The 13,922-nt window shown below is 42.5% G+C and overlaps 1 protein-coding gene across 1 annotated transcript in view; it reads left to right on the top strand.

Annotated features, from left to right (window-relative positions):
• The first annotated feature begins 18 nt into the window (after positions 1-18).
• The window catches only part of LOC119457683 (thyroid adenoma-associated protein homolog), a 42,875-nt gene continuing 28,971 nt past the window's right edge, over positions 19-13,922 (top strand). The window contains exons 1-11 of the mRNA XM_037719319.2: positions 19-243; positions 341-442; positions 1,012-1,782; positions 2,814-2,920; positions 3,179-3,259; positions 4,514-4,694; positions 5,574-5,667; positions 6,359-6,574; positions 10,740-10,892; positions 11,335-11,444; positions 12,378-12,544. Of these exons, the coding sequence (XP_037575247.1) occupies positions 130-243; positions 341-442; positions 1,012-1,782; positions 2,814-2,920; positions 3,179-3,259; positions 4,514-4,694; positions 5,574-5,667; positions 6,359-6,574; positions 10,740-10,892; positions 11,335-11,444; positions 12,378-12,544 (2,096 nt within the window). The 5' untranslated portion in view covers positions 19-129. The remainder of the gene's footprint in view (positions 244-340; positions 443-1,011; positions 1,783-2,813; positions 2,921-3,178; positions 3,260-4,513; positions 4,695-5,573; positions 5,668-6,358; positions 6,575-10,739; positions 10,893-11,334; positions 11,445-12,377; positions 12,545-13,922) is intronic.

The following is a 13,922-nucleotide window of genomic DNA, read 5'->3' as shown; positions in this document are numbered from 1 at the left end:
CATGCGCGGATTGCCATGTGGTTTGTGTTGTCGTCAAAGTCGTAATCGTAATGTGGAAACCCGGTGGTAGTGCCATGTGCTGAGCGCGGCGCTTCTTAAGAACTTTTGTAATGTAAATGTTGTGTATAGATGGAGCCCACGTTTATTATGGATACAAAGGACGTCAGCGTTTGTTTTGATTTCCTCTACAACATTTTCACCGGTCCAGCAAGTGGTGTGGAAAGCCTTCAGACAAAAATCCGAGTAACGTGCTTATTAAAGCAGGCGCTTCTTCTTACGCATGCATTTTATCATAATTTGCTTGTGGTCATTTTGTGATTGTTGCCACACGTTGTTACAGTCTGTCATCAACGCAACAGTGAAGCAGCCGAAGCTCGGTCTGTCGTCGTTACCGTTGTCATCGCTTCTTGTGGATCTTTTGGAGCACATCTCTGACCAGCAGGTGTGTTGGCGACCTCACACGAAAATATCGCGATATCACGTCTGCGGCGGTAGTGTTTGCACAGTGTTTGGTTTGCGCGTTTAAAAATAACCTGATATCAACTAACCGAAACGACGATTCGTTTAACGTTTGCATAAGAAGGATATGTTTGTGCAGTGCACAACTGACATTTTCATGTTTCATTGCAGCCCATAATGTAAGCTGTCGCAGTCCTCGTTGTTATACACGCACTGTATGCCCTTCTTGGGCTCTGTAAAGTATACATAAATAAGTAAATATGTGTGTGTGTATTATATGTAATGTGTGTGTGTGTGTAGCAGCTATATATAAACAGAAGGTGATGCTTCAGATGGCCGAATAGTGTATGTCAAGGCTGCTCAAAAATGTTACTGAATGACCATAGAGTACAGTGTTTGGAATGCACGCCTTCACTTTCACGTGAACATAAGGGGAAAAAAAAGAAAAAAAAAAAAACTGGAGAGGTGAATAGACCGAAAGCGTCTGGCTTTGCATTGCATAATTGTCGTGAATTGATAATCAGTGGTCGCTATTTAACACTTTCGATGCAGGGTGCGAAACCGGACACTCTGCTACTTGCTGGGACATGCGTCGTGCGCATTCTGTGCCGATTTCTGACACTCGAGGCTGCTTCTGATGCTGTGCGGGAACTTCTTGTCGTATCTTCGCATGCTTTGTCACCGAAGTCATGCCATGACGCATTCCTGCCATCACTGAAGTTACCCCCATGTGCTGTAGACACCTTGAGTTGTCCTACCTTTTACCACCTTTGCCTCGTTCATGGTGTTCTGAGTGCTGGTCCAGATGCACATTCTCTTCTAACATGCCAAAGGGATGAAGCCACAGTTCCCTTGATTCTAGAGGTCTTACGCCCTCTCATCATTCTTGTGCACGATGACAGGATCTCACGCTATCACAGCGTAAGCACTTTACAACTGTGGTTCAAAACCATAGAACAGCTACTAAGGAAGTCAGAGGCAAGAGACAAGGATGGAGCATTTGCTGTCAGGTCTTTGATAAAGAGTGTATTCACTCCTGAATCAGATGCAACAGCACTCGTTCTCTCTGCAGTCGACGCCAACTGGGAGTCGTCTGTGAATGGAGTGTCTGACCTTATTAAAAGAATCTATCAGTCTTTTCTTAACGTGACACGCTGCGAAGACCTGACTGAAAATGGCAACACGAAGCTGGGAATCAGCTCTCAAGACGTCATGCCTAGGTTTCACGAGTTTTTGCTTGAAAGAACAATGCAGCTGGACTGGAAGGAAAAGCCGAAGTACCTAAGCCTTGCCTGCCTCTTGCAGTTTGTACCATTTGAAGTGGTGAGTGTAGTCTTTCCTTATTGAAGTACTTCTGGGAAGGTGACGGGGCACATTTTGGTTGATCTCTGCATGCCATAGACAGGCTTGGCCAACTTTGTATAACTAATGCCACTCGCTTATCCTTCCATTCTCTGTTCTCTATATATCAGTGTTGAGCAATGCTAAACTAGGTTCGTTTTGAATGAACTCACACATGCACTTTGTGATTCACTAAGTGATGCACCTATGCAAGGGCGGGGCTCATTCTCTAAGCAGGGAGAACTGTGAGAGAAAGGAGTGTTGCAGGAAGTTTGTGCGCAAGCAAAATCACTAACATTGTGCCATTATTGCCTGAAGTGTGTCATCTGGAAGAATGGCTTTCTGAGCATGTTGGTTCGCCTGTCTCTAGCTATAACGAACCTTACTTTTACACTGGCAAAACTGCTCCTGGTGCCATCTATTCTTGGCTATCTAGATAAAATAGCTGAGATTGCTTGTGCTGCTTAGAAATAGCAAAAAAAAAAAAGTAATGTTTGTTGAACCATGTACAGACGTGAGCAGCCTTGTCTAGAACACGGGAACGGCGGCTTCTGGGGCTCTCCGGAGCCAGCCAGCAACGTCTAACGCTAGCTGCTGGGTCTGACGTCTAACTCTAATGGTAGGTGCTGGGCACGTTGGGGCCCAGCAACTACCGTTAGACGTCGCTGGCTGGCTTCAGAGAGCCCCGGAAACTGCCGTTCCCGTGTTATAGACAAGGCTGCTCACGTCTGTATGTCTTACCAACTAATTTATTCCAGTTCACACCAGCAAAAGATAAGTGGCCGTATATCTAGCACGCCACCCAGGGCGATCCCCCTCTTTCTCTTTACTCCTCTACCCCCCCTCCCCCCCCTTTTTTTTTTCTTCAAGTGCAAATAAAGATTATTATTATTATTATGTTAGCTAGAGCAGTGTGTGCCATTCTAGAACACACAGTGACAGTGTCCTCCAAGTGGCTGTGTGTGCTGCACATTCGTGTTAACCTTCCTTCCTTCATCTCAATTTCTTTGCAGTGTCTGAAAATTGATGCTGATTTTCCTATGAACTCCATCCGCGGACTGCTGGCTAATCATCTCGTTTCAGCAACTGTGGATGTTTATAGAGCATCTCTGACATTTGGGTACTGTTTATTTTATAACTTTTTTTGGCACATCTTTTTAATTTCAACACTCTGTATCTCCTAATGTCATTATATATGAAACATGAATGCCTTCTTGTATTTACTTTCATTACAACTCTGCATTTAATTTCCAAGTACAGAAATGTTTCTTTAAAGGAATGCTTCATTTCCTATTCTCTTTCTGAATTCAAAAAAAATTTTAAATCTTATTTTCTTCTCTCTATATATATCTCTCTCCCTCCCTGCGACTCTCGTTAGTTCGACTCAAATGGCAAGCAAGGAAGTGTGGTCTGTGTATTGGAAAGCACCGATTGTTGACATCATCAGGTGTGACGATGGGTGAGTGTGTTCTCATGTGTCTCGGATATTCTTTTCCTGTCAGCTACGTTCCATTTCCAGACAGTGTCACCGTGTCTAGCGAGTTTCTCCCAGTTCACCATATTATCTACAGTCACGTTCAGTATCAGCTACAACATGGTTCCCATGATTGGTGGGGCCCTAAGACAGCACGGCAGTGCTGACATACGAAAAATTGGAGAACCAAACACCGTTCCAATTATACTGGTATTTATAAAACCAATTTTTCATATATTGTCGAAGCCGCACAGTCTTGGAGCCCCTTCATCCACAGGCACCATGTTGCGGCTCACATTGAACGCGACTTTGCCTACTCCTTTTTCAGTTAATTGCTGTTGAGGTTTTCCTCACTAGTGCCTTGCCATTTCTTTTGAGGCCAAAATAACGTCCTCGTGTCACCAGATTGAGTTGTAATTGCCTTCTTACTGATGTTGCACTTGTCTTTCTTCATTACATGGCAACCACAATGGTAAATCAGTGGGTACGGCATTCTGCTGCTGAGAGCATGATCATTGGTTTGATTACCCACCATGGTGGCCACATTCTGATAGGGCAAAATGCAATAATAACGACCATGTGTTAAGCATTGGGTGCACATTAAAGAGCTCCAGGTGGCCAAGATTCATCCAGAGATCGCTATAGACCCACCCTGTGTTTGTTTGGAACAATCCTGTTTGATCAATCAGTCAGTCATTGCATGGAAAAAACAGCTTTATCTTCCCTCAATGGTGATAGCAACATCACAATGACAATTGTGTAATGGAAAAGGCAGATAGGTGAACGGACAAACAGAACAAACCCAGTTTCAAATTTTCATCTGCTGTTGCAGTAAAAGAATGTGTCTGCTATTATGTAGGTGTACTCTGTGGCCCATCCTGAACTAGGAGAAAAATTGTGTGCCGAATGAGAAACCTGTAATCATATAACTAAAGATGCAAGGAGTAATATTGAAAGTCTGAATGCATTGCAAAATGTGCATTTAGGAATAGTTTAGTCATGTTAATGCTAAAAAGAACAGAAGGCAAGCAAGATTTTTAGCAGAACATGACAACAATAGCATAGATCCAAAGTGACTACAAATGTGAAAGTTGGAATTCACTTGAAGTCATGTGGATAAAAACTTGCCCTCTTATGAGTCTGACTTCACCTTGTGGGATTTCACAACCACTATTCAATGTGTCTGTATATCCGTGAATGGGGAAAAGTTTTGTGAACCTTGACCTTGTCCTTTTGCAGAACCTGTCTTCAGAACATGACCACTCACTTACTTCCATGGACTCTGAAGAACATACCAGGCAGCCTAGAAGAGCTTGCAGAAAGCTTCAATGCATGTGGGAGAGATGATATGTCACTTTCTTTTCTTGCGACTCTAGGTCGTATTGCTGTGCAGACGGGGCTTACATCCAAGGTGCTAGAGGCAAGTTCGTTATTTGGCACAAGCTTTTACATTTTGTTTGCCGTATTCAGCATTCTTTTTTGGCTGCTTTTGTGACAGCTGTTGACCGAATTTCCATGCAAATTAGAGCGCCTCTATTGTGATTGTAAATAACATCATGTCTTTATGTCTTGCTGGCTTTTACGGCATCTTTGTTTTCATTTTTCTTTTTCTTGCTTGTCTGCTTGCTACTTGTATGGCACCTCCTGCATCACCAGAAAATGTTCCATAGTATAATAAATTTTTAAAAAATGAAAAACACTTATTGAACGCTTGGCTGTTTTGAGTATTTTTCTTAACAGCCTGCTGGAGCTTTATAACTATTAACCTGGTGCGGCTACGAACATAGGTGAAATGCTTACTGATACCGACATGAAGTTGTGTTGTATGTTTAGTAAGTAATCCTATGCTACTCATTTCAGTACATTAGCATGGACTATACAAAAACATAGTGCAGCATTTTGAGTATGCCAATTCGAACTACTTGTACTGTTCAAGGTGATCGTGATAAAATCTATGTAAGAACACATATTCAACAAAAACGCCATGGATTATTTTCTCCAAACTGTAAGCTGTATCATCATCTTGCTTTATGTGCTTAAAATTTAATTTCTGTGGAAGCTTAAGGTGCTAAACCCTTAAAAAAATCCTAACTATGAAGAGCGTCATTCCACGGTCTGTGCCACGTGATCAGACCTTTGTTCAGTGGATTTATTAGTAGTTTCAGTAGAATTCCAGGGCGTTACATGCAGAAGCTTTAAGAAGCATTGCTTATTTTTTATCTCGCACGACAATATCACTTGAAAAACTTACAGTGCATAGTGCCTTTCTTTTTTTTTTCATATTATCACATTTTTGCAGAAGTCACTGATGGCACAGTGTCTTGTGCACCAATCCAATGCAATACGGATAGAAGCATTCAGCCTCTGTTGCTCATCGTACATACTTCGTGCAGGTATGACTTTGGTTTGTATGCATAATTGTTTTAATTACATCCAAAAGGGCACACTTTGCTTGCATAATCTTTAGCCCTTACAGATTGATTCGTTAGGACATCACTATTGATTGCAGCTGCTTGCTTGCTGCACAATATTTTTACTTTTTTACAGTAGTATGGTCCCACGAGGTACGGAACCCGCTTTAAGCTTCTGTAGATATTAAGTTCATGTCTTGATAGTCTCGTATGTTAATGTACCCCTGCTACAACACTTGAAAGAGTTCTGGGATCCTGCCTGTATAATAATGCTTGTTACATTTCTGTAAGAAACAATAAAGATTGATTGATTGATTGATTGATGGATATGTTAGCAATGTCGTTTGCGGTATTAATAAGTTTACTGTTTGTGCCAAACACTGGTCAGTGCCATAGCTTGTGTAACTGTTATGTGCTTAAAAACGTAGTTGCTAATTAACTTTCCTTGAATTACTTTGCAAGGTATCAAATTTTTCCATCGAAGCCCTGTGATATGGAAGATAAGCCATTCTATATTTATTTTCAAAGCGACTTGAAGCCCTGATAACTTAATTTTGTAATTTTATATGTTTTTTATGTTACGGCTGTTCATAAGAAAAGATACATATGAGCCCTCGGTAAATATTACCAACATGTATTGACGCAGGATTTTTTTTTTTTTTTGTACTTTCAGGAAAACCAGAGGCTGACCTGTTAGATATGCTTCAATTTGTGAAGGCCAACTTAAATGTCGACGACTCTTGGTTCCGGTCCAGGCTTGTTGTGCAGCTTGAGAATGTCTTCGTGGCTCTGCGGGAGAGTGTTGTGTCTGAGTTCAGCAGAGCAGCACGCCAAAAACAGACACACTCTGACACTGGCACACTGGAAAGGCACTGCTCATCAGCCTTCTGTAGGTATTGGCTTACAAGACCGTTAGATTGGGGTCATGAACTATGCCGAAGAAGTCCTGTTGATACAAGAAAAACGGCACAGGTATAGGAACAATGAAAGATAAAACAACACAGGCACTGTTGGTTAGTTGTAGGAAGGACTTGTATACATACACACTACATACAATCGACTTATGTTAATTGGACCCTGACAGAACTGATGAAATTGCTCGAATTATCTGGCAGGTCAAATTAAACAAGACACAAAAAAAAAAAAAAAAAAAAAAAACAGAACACACCGCTGCTTTATTTGGCACGATGCCAACACACGCGCAATTTCTGGGTCCCCATAGTAATAAAAACTAACGTAAAAATGACATTAAAACTTCTAAGCAAAGTAGACATCCAACATGCACCCTACATTTTAGCAAGAAAAATGGGCAAAGGTCTAATTAATATGTGTTGCACAATGTAGCCGGTTTTCTAAAGTCAGCTTTGCCGCACAGTTTCTCAAAGTCAGCTTTGCCACAATACAGTCGTTTTATGCGGTAAAGCATGCAGATGCGCTTCTGGTTTTGTATCTGATTGTACCACACAGGGCAAATTGTGGTACAATTTATTGGGGGGAAAATGCACACGTAAGAATCTGATAAGTACTGTAAAAGGACATTGTGAGCTACCATTATTTCTTGAAAAATCTCCCTACGGCAGGCCGAGAATAAGTGATTTTGACGGGAGATGTTGCGTGTTCAACGCATTCGCTGCCCCCTAAGCTCTGCTGAGACATGCTGCCACTAAAGTTGTCGCTATTGGGGTCATCATAGGGGTCATGCGGTGCATGCTGACTGATCAAGTTCAAGTTATCCAGCGAAGGCTAAGTTTAGGATCGAAATAACAAAAGTTTGGGCTCATAGAAATGCATGGGCACTGGCCGGGATCTTCAGTCCTGATTGAATTAACTAGAGTCGGAATTAATGGAAGTCTACTGTACACACTTTTGTTGCTGTTGTTTTTTAGTTGAAAGCCGAATTATAATTGTTGTCTGGTCTTTCTTGTTTTCTTTGTACAGTGGAATCTCGATGATACGAATCTCACGGGGTCACGAAAAATATTCGTATTGGCCGAAATTCGTATCATCGAAACACAATTAAAACTAGCTAAATTAAAGAGTCAGAGGTAAACTCACTCCGGCACACGCACGTAAAAAGCATTTACAGTATAGATCACTTGTAACGTAACTGTTTATAGTGCAGAACGGCTACAATGCGGCCTTTTCCGACTGCCGTTTACCCTCTCATAGAACTCCATGTATACACATACCACTTACAGTGCAGCCGCGTGAGACGAAATAGCGGTTATAATGTGGCTTCCACTAGAAAATCTCGCCGACAAGGGCGGTAGCGAGCACGGTTCTCGACGAGGTGCGCCCAACGACGGGAGAGGAGATCAATGAGGGCGATGCAGAGGAGGAGCATGAGACGTGGAGCATGAGTCCAAGGGCGATAAAATCGTCGCCGCGCGCCGTATGTGCGAGTGAAAGCGCGCCTTTCGCACGGGGGACGCGCGCCTTCATGCACGGAGAGCGAACGCACAGCGGAGAGTAAACGTGACTTCCGTCACGGCCGGGCGCGCCAGTCGAGCCCTGCCCTGCTTCTGTCGCGCGAAAAGCCGGGGGGGGGGGACTGGGCGCAAGGGTAACTGGCGACGCAATCTCCCACGCAAAAGGAGCAAAGCAGGAAGGCAGCGCAGGTGGGAGGGAAGGAGGGAGGGGGGGGGGCAGCTTCTACTCTGCCAACAAATGCGTTATTCTACTTTGCGCTTGTGCCGGCTGTCGGGGTTGTCACGCGCACCGTATCTTGAAAGCGATCTCCACACGGCTCTGACGTTTGTATGCACTGTGCTTACGCCGCTCAGTTTCCGTTGAAGCGATAGACCACACGAACCTTCGCTCTCTGCCCATCGCTCGCTGCGGCGGCCGCGCTTCCCCACGCCTGCGTGGGGAAAAGCGCCTCCGCATCAAACTCTTCACGCCCAGTCGAGGCCTCTGCGCTGTCCGGCGCCGCGTCCGCGCCTCCGCACCAAAAGAGAAAGGGCACACAAAGGAGAAAGCGCGTGACTGCGTGCTGTTCTCTTTCGCGGCCGTTGGATGGGGCGCCGTTTATTCGTATCAACCGAGGCGGGTCGAAAATTGATTCGTAACAACCGTTCTCTAGCACGTTGCAAAGTAATGGGGCTCGGCCGGGACCACAGAAAAATTTGTATCATCCGGAAATTCGTATTAGCCGTGATCGTATCATCAAGATTCCCCTGTATTTTGTTTTCCAACAGTATCTAATTCATCCATCCTGATAAACTGCACTTTGCTTCACTGCTTAGCAAGTTGCCCCCATGTTTCCGTATCGGGTACCTGGGTTTCCAGCCTTTTTCCTGGGCCAGTCCCAGAGATAGCGCAGTCTAAATATGTGGGCCGATTCCAAAGGATAACAGCCTAAAGTTGTGGACTGTTCCCACGGGTATGCACAGTCTTAAAATGTGCGCCAATCCCAAAGGTAGTGCAGTAAAAAAATTTAAGCAGTCCGATACTCCTATACTCCTCATGTGAGGGTGACGCAATAGAGTGCCGTGTGCAGTGACTCCGCCCCATTCTCATACCCAGCTTGCCCAGGCAGACATTGACTTTGATCGGCTTCAGCTGTAGGTTGAATTGCCTTCCAGCTTTTTTAAAAATGTATGCTTTACAGGTTGGGGCCAAGAAATATCAATGCATGGGCCTTTCTTTTACGATTTATGCACCAGTGCTTTATTTTACTAGAGTTTGTGGCTGAACTTCTCGAATCTCATTGCAGGAATGCTAAAGAAGAATGTTAAAGGGGGCCCTCGAATACTTTTCAAGCCACCATCTTTCTTTTGCAGGTTGCGTAGACTGACAGTTGAAAATGCTTCTAGCGTAGGTCAAAGTAGCGATATAGAAATATTGAATATTTTAACTACGCAAACAAATCACTACATCGCTGCCGACCGCATCATCGCCTAGTGGCGCTTGACAGAACCATCATCGATGTCACAACTCGCTCCTCCGTGATTGGTTAAAAACTAAGTTGCAGATAACCACTGCATTGCAGCAAAAACGTAATAAATTAGCAATTTTTGTTTGCTGTAATCTTTTATATTGACACAAACAGATACAGCCATAAAAAAAATCACTACAATCACAAAACTTGGTAGAGGCACTGGCTGTTCTTTTGCCTCTGCTATAGTGGCATACTTCTGGCCCCCGAGTACAAAAGTTCTCTTCTTGCTTTCGTACGCTTGTGAGCAGACTTGTCGCCTCGTTTTGCACGTTGTTCTCGTGGTGCAATTCTCTCACCTTGATGCATCGTTGTTGCTGCACCCTTTTTGTTGTTTGCGGTGCTGCGCTGAACTAAAGCTTAACTGAAGAAAAGAGACGTTGAGCAGTCCCAGGTTGCTCGACCAGCGTCATGAGCATAAAACATGTAGGCAACCATGGTGTGCTAATTTCCGCTACGTAGACGCTCCGGGCTCTTACCATTGGCAGCGAGGGGTTATCTCAGTAGGTGAGAGAAATGAGAACAAATGGACCGCTCAGTATTTGAGTTGAAGGCAGGCAATTTTCTTGTATTTTGAAATTTCTTGGGTGAATAACTTCGGACGGCGTACCTCTATCGCTGTGATTCTTGTTGCATTTATCTCTCCAACAGTCAATAAACGTAACTCGTGACCAAAAGACGGTGGCTTGAGAATTGTTCGAGGGCCGCTTTAATCTAGGCTGGATTGGTGAATTGCTATCTTGACGTAGGAGGATGGCATGCCCACCATGGAAGCAACTGAATGTAGATTGGCTCTAGTTCCCAGGAAACAGATAGGGTCACTGTGCTTTCCACTAATAAAAATCCACATTTGCTGCCTAGCCTCAACCACAGACAATGTGTACTTGATTATTCTGAATAACGTGGGAAAGTACTGCATCCAAGCATGGTAATAAACAAAACCCACTGCAAAGTTGAGCTTCTGTGCAAAATTTGAGCACAAATGAGTCAACGGTATAGCAAAAGCAGCCATATACATTGAGATTCCTTATAAATGCTACATTCTGTAGAACATTCTGTAGGCGACTAGTATAGGTGACATATTTTACATATTTATGCATACTTCATGTACCCTTAGGCTTCGTCAGAGAAATCGTGGTAGTGGCTGTGGAGAACCTGTTTCCAGGGGCCAATTACCAAAGAGCCATAACTTCGTTGTTGGTCCTTGAGTCTCTCGGAAACACTTTTCGTGCGGACCCATCTGGGAAACAAAGATCAACACACAAGAGAGGCAAGTGCGATTTTCGTTTTTTTTTTATGTTTCATTTAATTCAAGTTTTCAATCAAAACCAAGGGTCCCGTTGCCATTGTTGACTTTGGGACCCTTGTCGGCATACTATCTGCACCTAATCATTGTTTGTTTAACTGATAATAAACTGAAACTTCGTTCAGTGTTGGCATAAGGAGGGCATTTCTCCATCTTACATGTTGTTTGCATGGGGATAGTAAGAGATGATGTTTTCACTGAATACACACTCGCAACTTTCAGATTTGACACATGCACACTCAAAAAGACAAGGGTTCCATGTATAATACAAACATACATTATTAGCTGTGCAAGCTGATTTTAGGTTGCCACCATTGTATTATTTTTCTTTGATTTTTGAACATCAAAAAGAAAGTGCTTTGCAATGCTTTTGCAATTGATTTCATGTACTGTTTCTTTCTTTTAGACACCTTGGAAAAGTTCTTTGCTTCTGAGACGGGTCGCTTTGAACTGGGATCGATGCAGAAGAGCATAAAGGCAGCCTTTCTCAAAGCTCTTTTTCATAATGTACTTGAGGTAAAAAGAACACCTTTTTTTATGTGTGTGTTTTTGTTTTTTAGCTAAGCATAAATATATGCATTTGTCAAAATGCTAAGTTAGTTTGTGCATTAACTTTGCTCTAGGTAGCGACTGTATTGTAGTAGTACTTTTGTGGCTGTGTTACACGCATTTATTTTAGTTCTAATAACAAGCCCAGCTGAGGTGAGCTAAGTGTTGAGTGGTGTCCAAGTGGACCTCATCTGCCTGTTGTGGATCAGAGGCAACCATGTATGCACACGTGTGCAGAAGAAATACAGCGCAATTAGAGACCAATGCAGCGGCAGTCTTCCATATATATATATATATATATATATATATATATATATATATATATATATATATATATATATATATATATATTTTATGGTGAAATATAGCTTAAATATAATAAGTTCCTAGGCACCTTGTTTGGTTAGGTAGCTCATATAGTAGGTATGTTGTCTTCCAACACCGAGGGTAATGTTCGAGCTTTCTCTTGTTTTCGTACTTTCCTTTAAAATTGTTCATGTATTCAGACAGTGTCATTGAAATTGAGCCCAGTGCTAAATGACAGTTTGGCTGTTGCCAGTGCACTGTCAGATGTTGCTTTTTGTTCTCTTCGTATTGGTGCTGAGCCCATTAATGTTACCATATGCACTAAATTTCACCACAAGAGCTCTCATAATGTGAAAAATGAAGTTCCTGTTGTCTTTACACATTGTAAGTTGTGTTATGTCTGCTGCAGCACAGTGCTCAAACAGTAATGCGAAATACATTAGTTCCCCTTTTTCAGAAAGTTAAGATATTACAAATTATGCCGATTAACAACTGTAAAGAGCTGTCAGACAGCCTGTGTACTTGCAGAGTAGTGAACAGAGCTGAAGCCCCACAATTTTCTCTATTACAAGCTGAGATCCTCGTTTCATTCAGGTTCGTCTCTGTGCATTCCGGCTCCTGACAACCGACGGTTGCCCACTGTTTGGAAGTGGCAGTGATCTTCAGGATGCACTGCAGGACGCTGCACACAAATACCTTGCTAGTCCTAGGCCCCAAGACAATGCTATTGGGGCCCTATTCCTGCAGCTATACCTCACCAAGTAAGCATGCTACCCTGACCCAACATGACAAGTACTGTGAATGCAAGAAACGTGTTGCAGTGGAAAATAAGAATCCCTGAGCACTAGCGCAGGCTGGTGGCCAGATGAAATCACGTGAGGATAAGTGGAGAGGGGTGTGAGTGCTTGGGCAGTAATTACTGGTACAGAACTCAAATTTGAAGTCCCCTGTTTCGTTATTATATCTATATAAAAACAAGTTGTATTTTGTGACGTTCCTTTTCTTTGAGTTATGCTCATTTTCCTTTCTCCATTGCGCCGAGTGGCCAATACTAGCGTAAGTGGTGTGCAAATGGCATGCGTAAAGCTATGACTATTTCTGAAGTGACCTATCTTAGCAAAAACAGCACACATTCGTACTCACGTGCCAGTTTATTAAGATGAAAAGAATTGATCGGGAAGAGAGTTAATACAACATCTCGCTTCATTCAAACTACTGGATGTGCAAATGCTTGTTTCAGTGCTTCTTGATACGAACTGAACTTTTTTTTTAAGTGCATGGGTGCCTTTCATTGTCTAAAACAAAAGGTGGTGATGCATTCTTTGCCTGTATGATAATATCCTTTGAAAGTTGAAGGCATGTTTGAATAAAACAACTCAAGTTTGCATGGCAAAAGTTGACAAGGAAGTTGTTGATTGATTGCTTTCATATTTGTCTTCCCAGCCACCACCTGTCGCCAGCATGCAAACACACTCTTGGAGCGTTTGGAACATTGTGTTGTCACACCAAAAGGCAGCAGTTATCTTCCCGTATATTTCTTGCTACTTGACCGAGACAGATTACATTGTATTTGTCATTAACAAGTCCCGCTTATATAGTACTTGATTACAATTTCTCCATCTAGGCGCAATTGTAATATAGCAGTGTTCCCATTACATAAGTGTTATGCTATTGGCCTAAGGCTCAGTGTATATTAAAGAAAAATTGCATTATAGTGACATAAAGAAGAATAATTCAACTTGGAACCTCGAACTTTCCCCCCAAAATTTCCATAAATCACTAAGTGCAATGCTTTTAAAGTGTTGCATGCAACTCTCTACCTTCGTGTTGAGGGCAAAAATAAGGTTTGGAAAAAATACACCTTTCTAGGTCATTTCATTTAGACAAAACTGACATTGTAAATTACAGCGTATGAGAGCTCATTACATTTGTCATAGTACCTGAACACCCTTATTTACAAATTAGCTGTATGGTAAAAATTTTGCAGTGACCTTTTTCTGTGCTTTAAATGTTTTAACAGTTTTCCCAGCAAGTCATAAATATCTGTCCATCTCCATTCCAGAGGTACAGTGTAGAACTCGGCATATCATAATTTTCAGGTTTAGTGGTCTTGTAATTCTTATTGAAATTTGGTGGTCA

Source organism: Dermacentor silvarum, chromosome 7, assembly GCF_013339745.2.
Source record: "Dermacentor silvarum isolate Dsil-2018 chromosome 7, BIME_Dsil_1.4, whole genome shotgun sequence".
NCBI lineage: Eukaryota > Metazoa > Arthropoda > Arachnida > Ixodida > Ixodidae > Dermacentor > Dermacentor silvarum.
The sequence above is the reverse complement of the archived record's forward strand: the minus strand, read 5'-3'. Positions and strand labels throughout refer to the sequence as shown.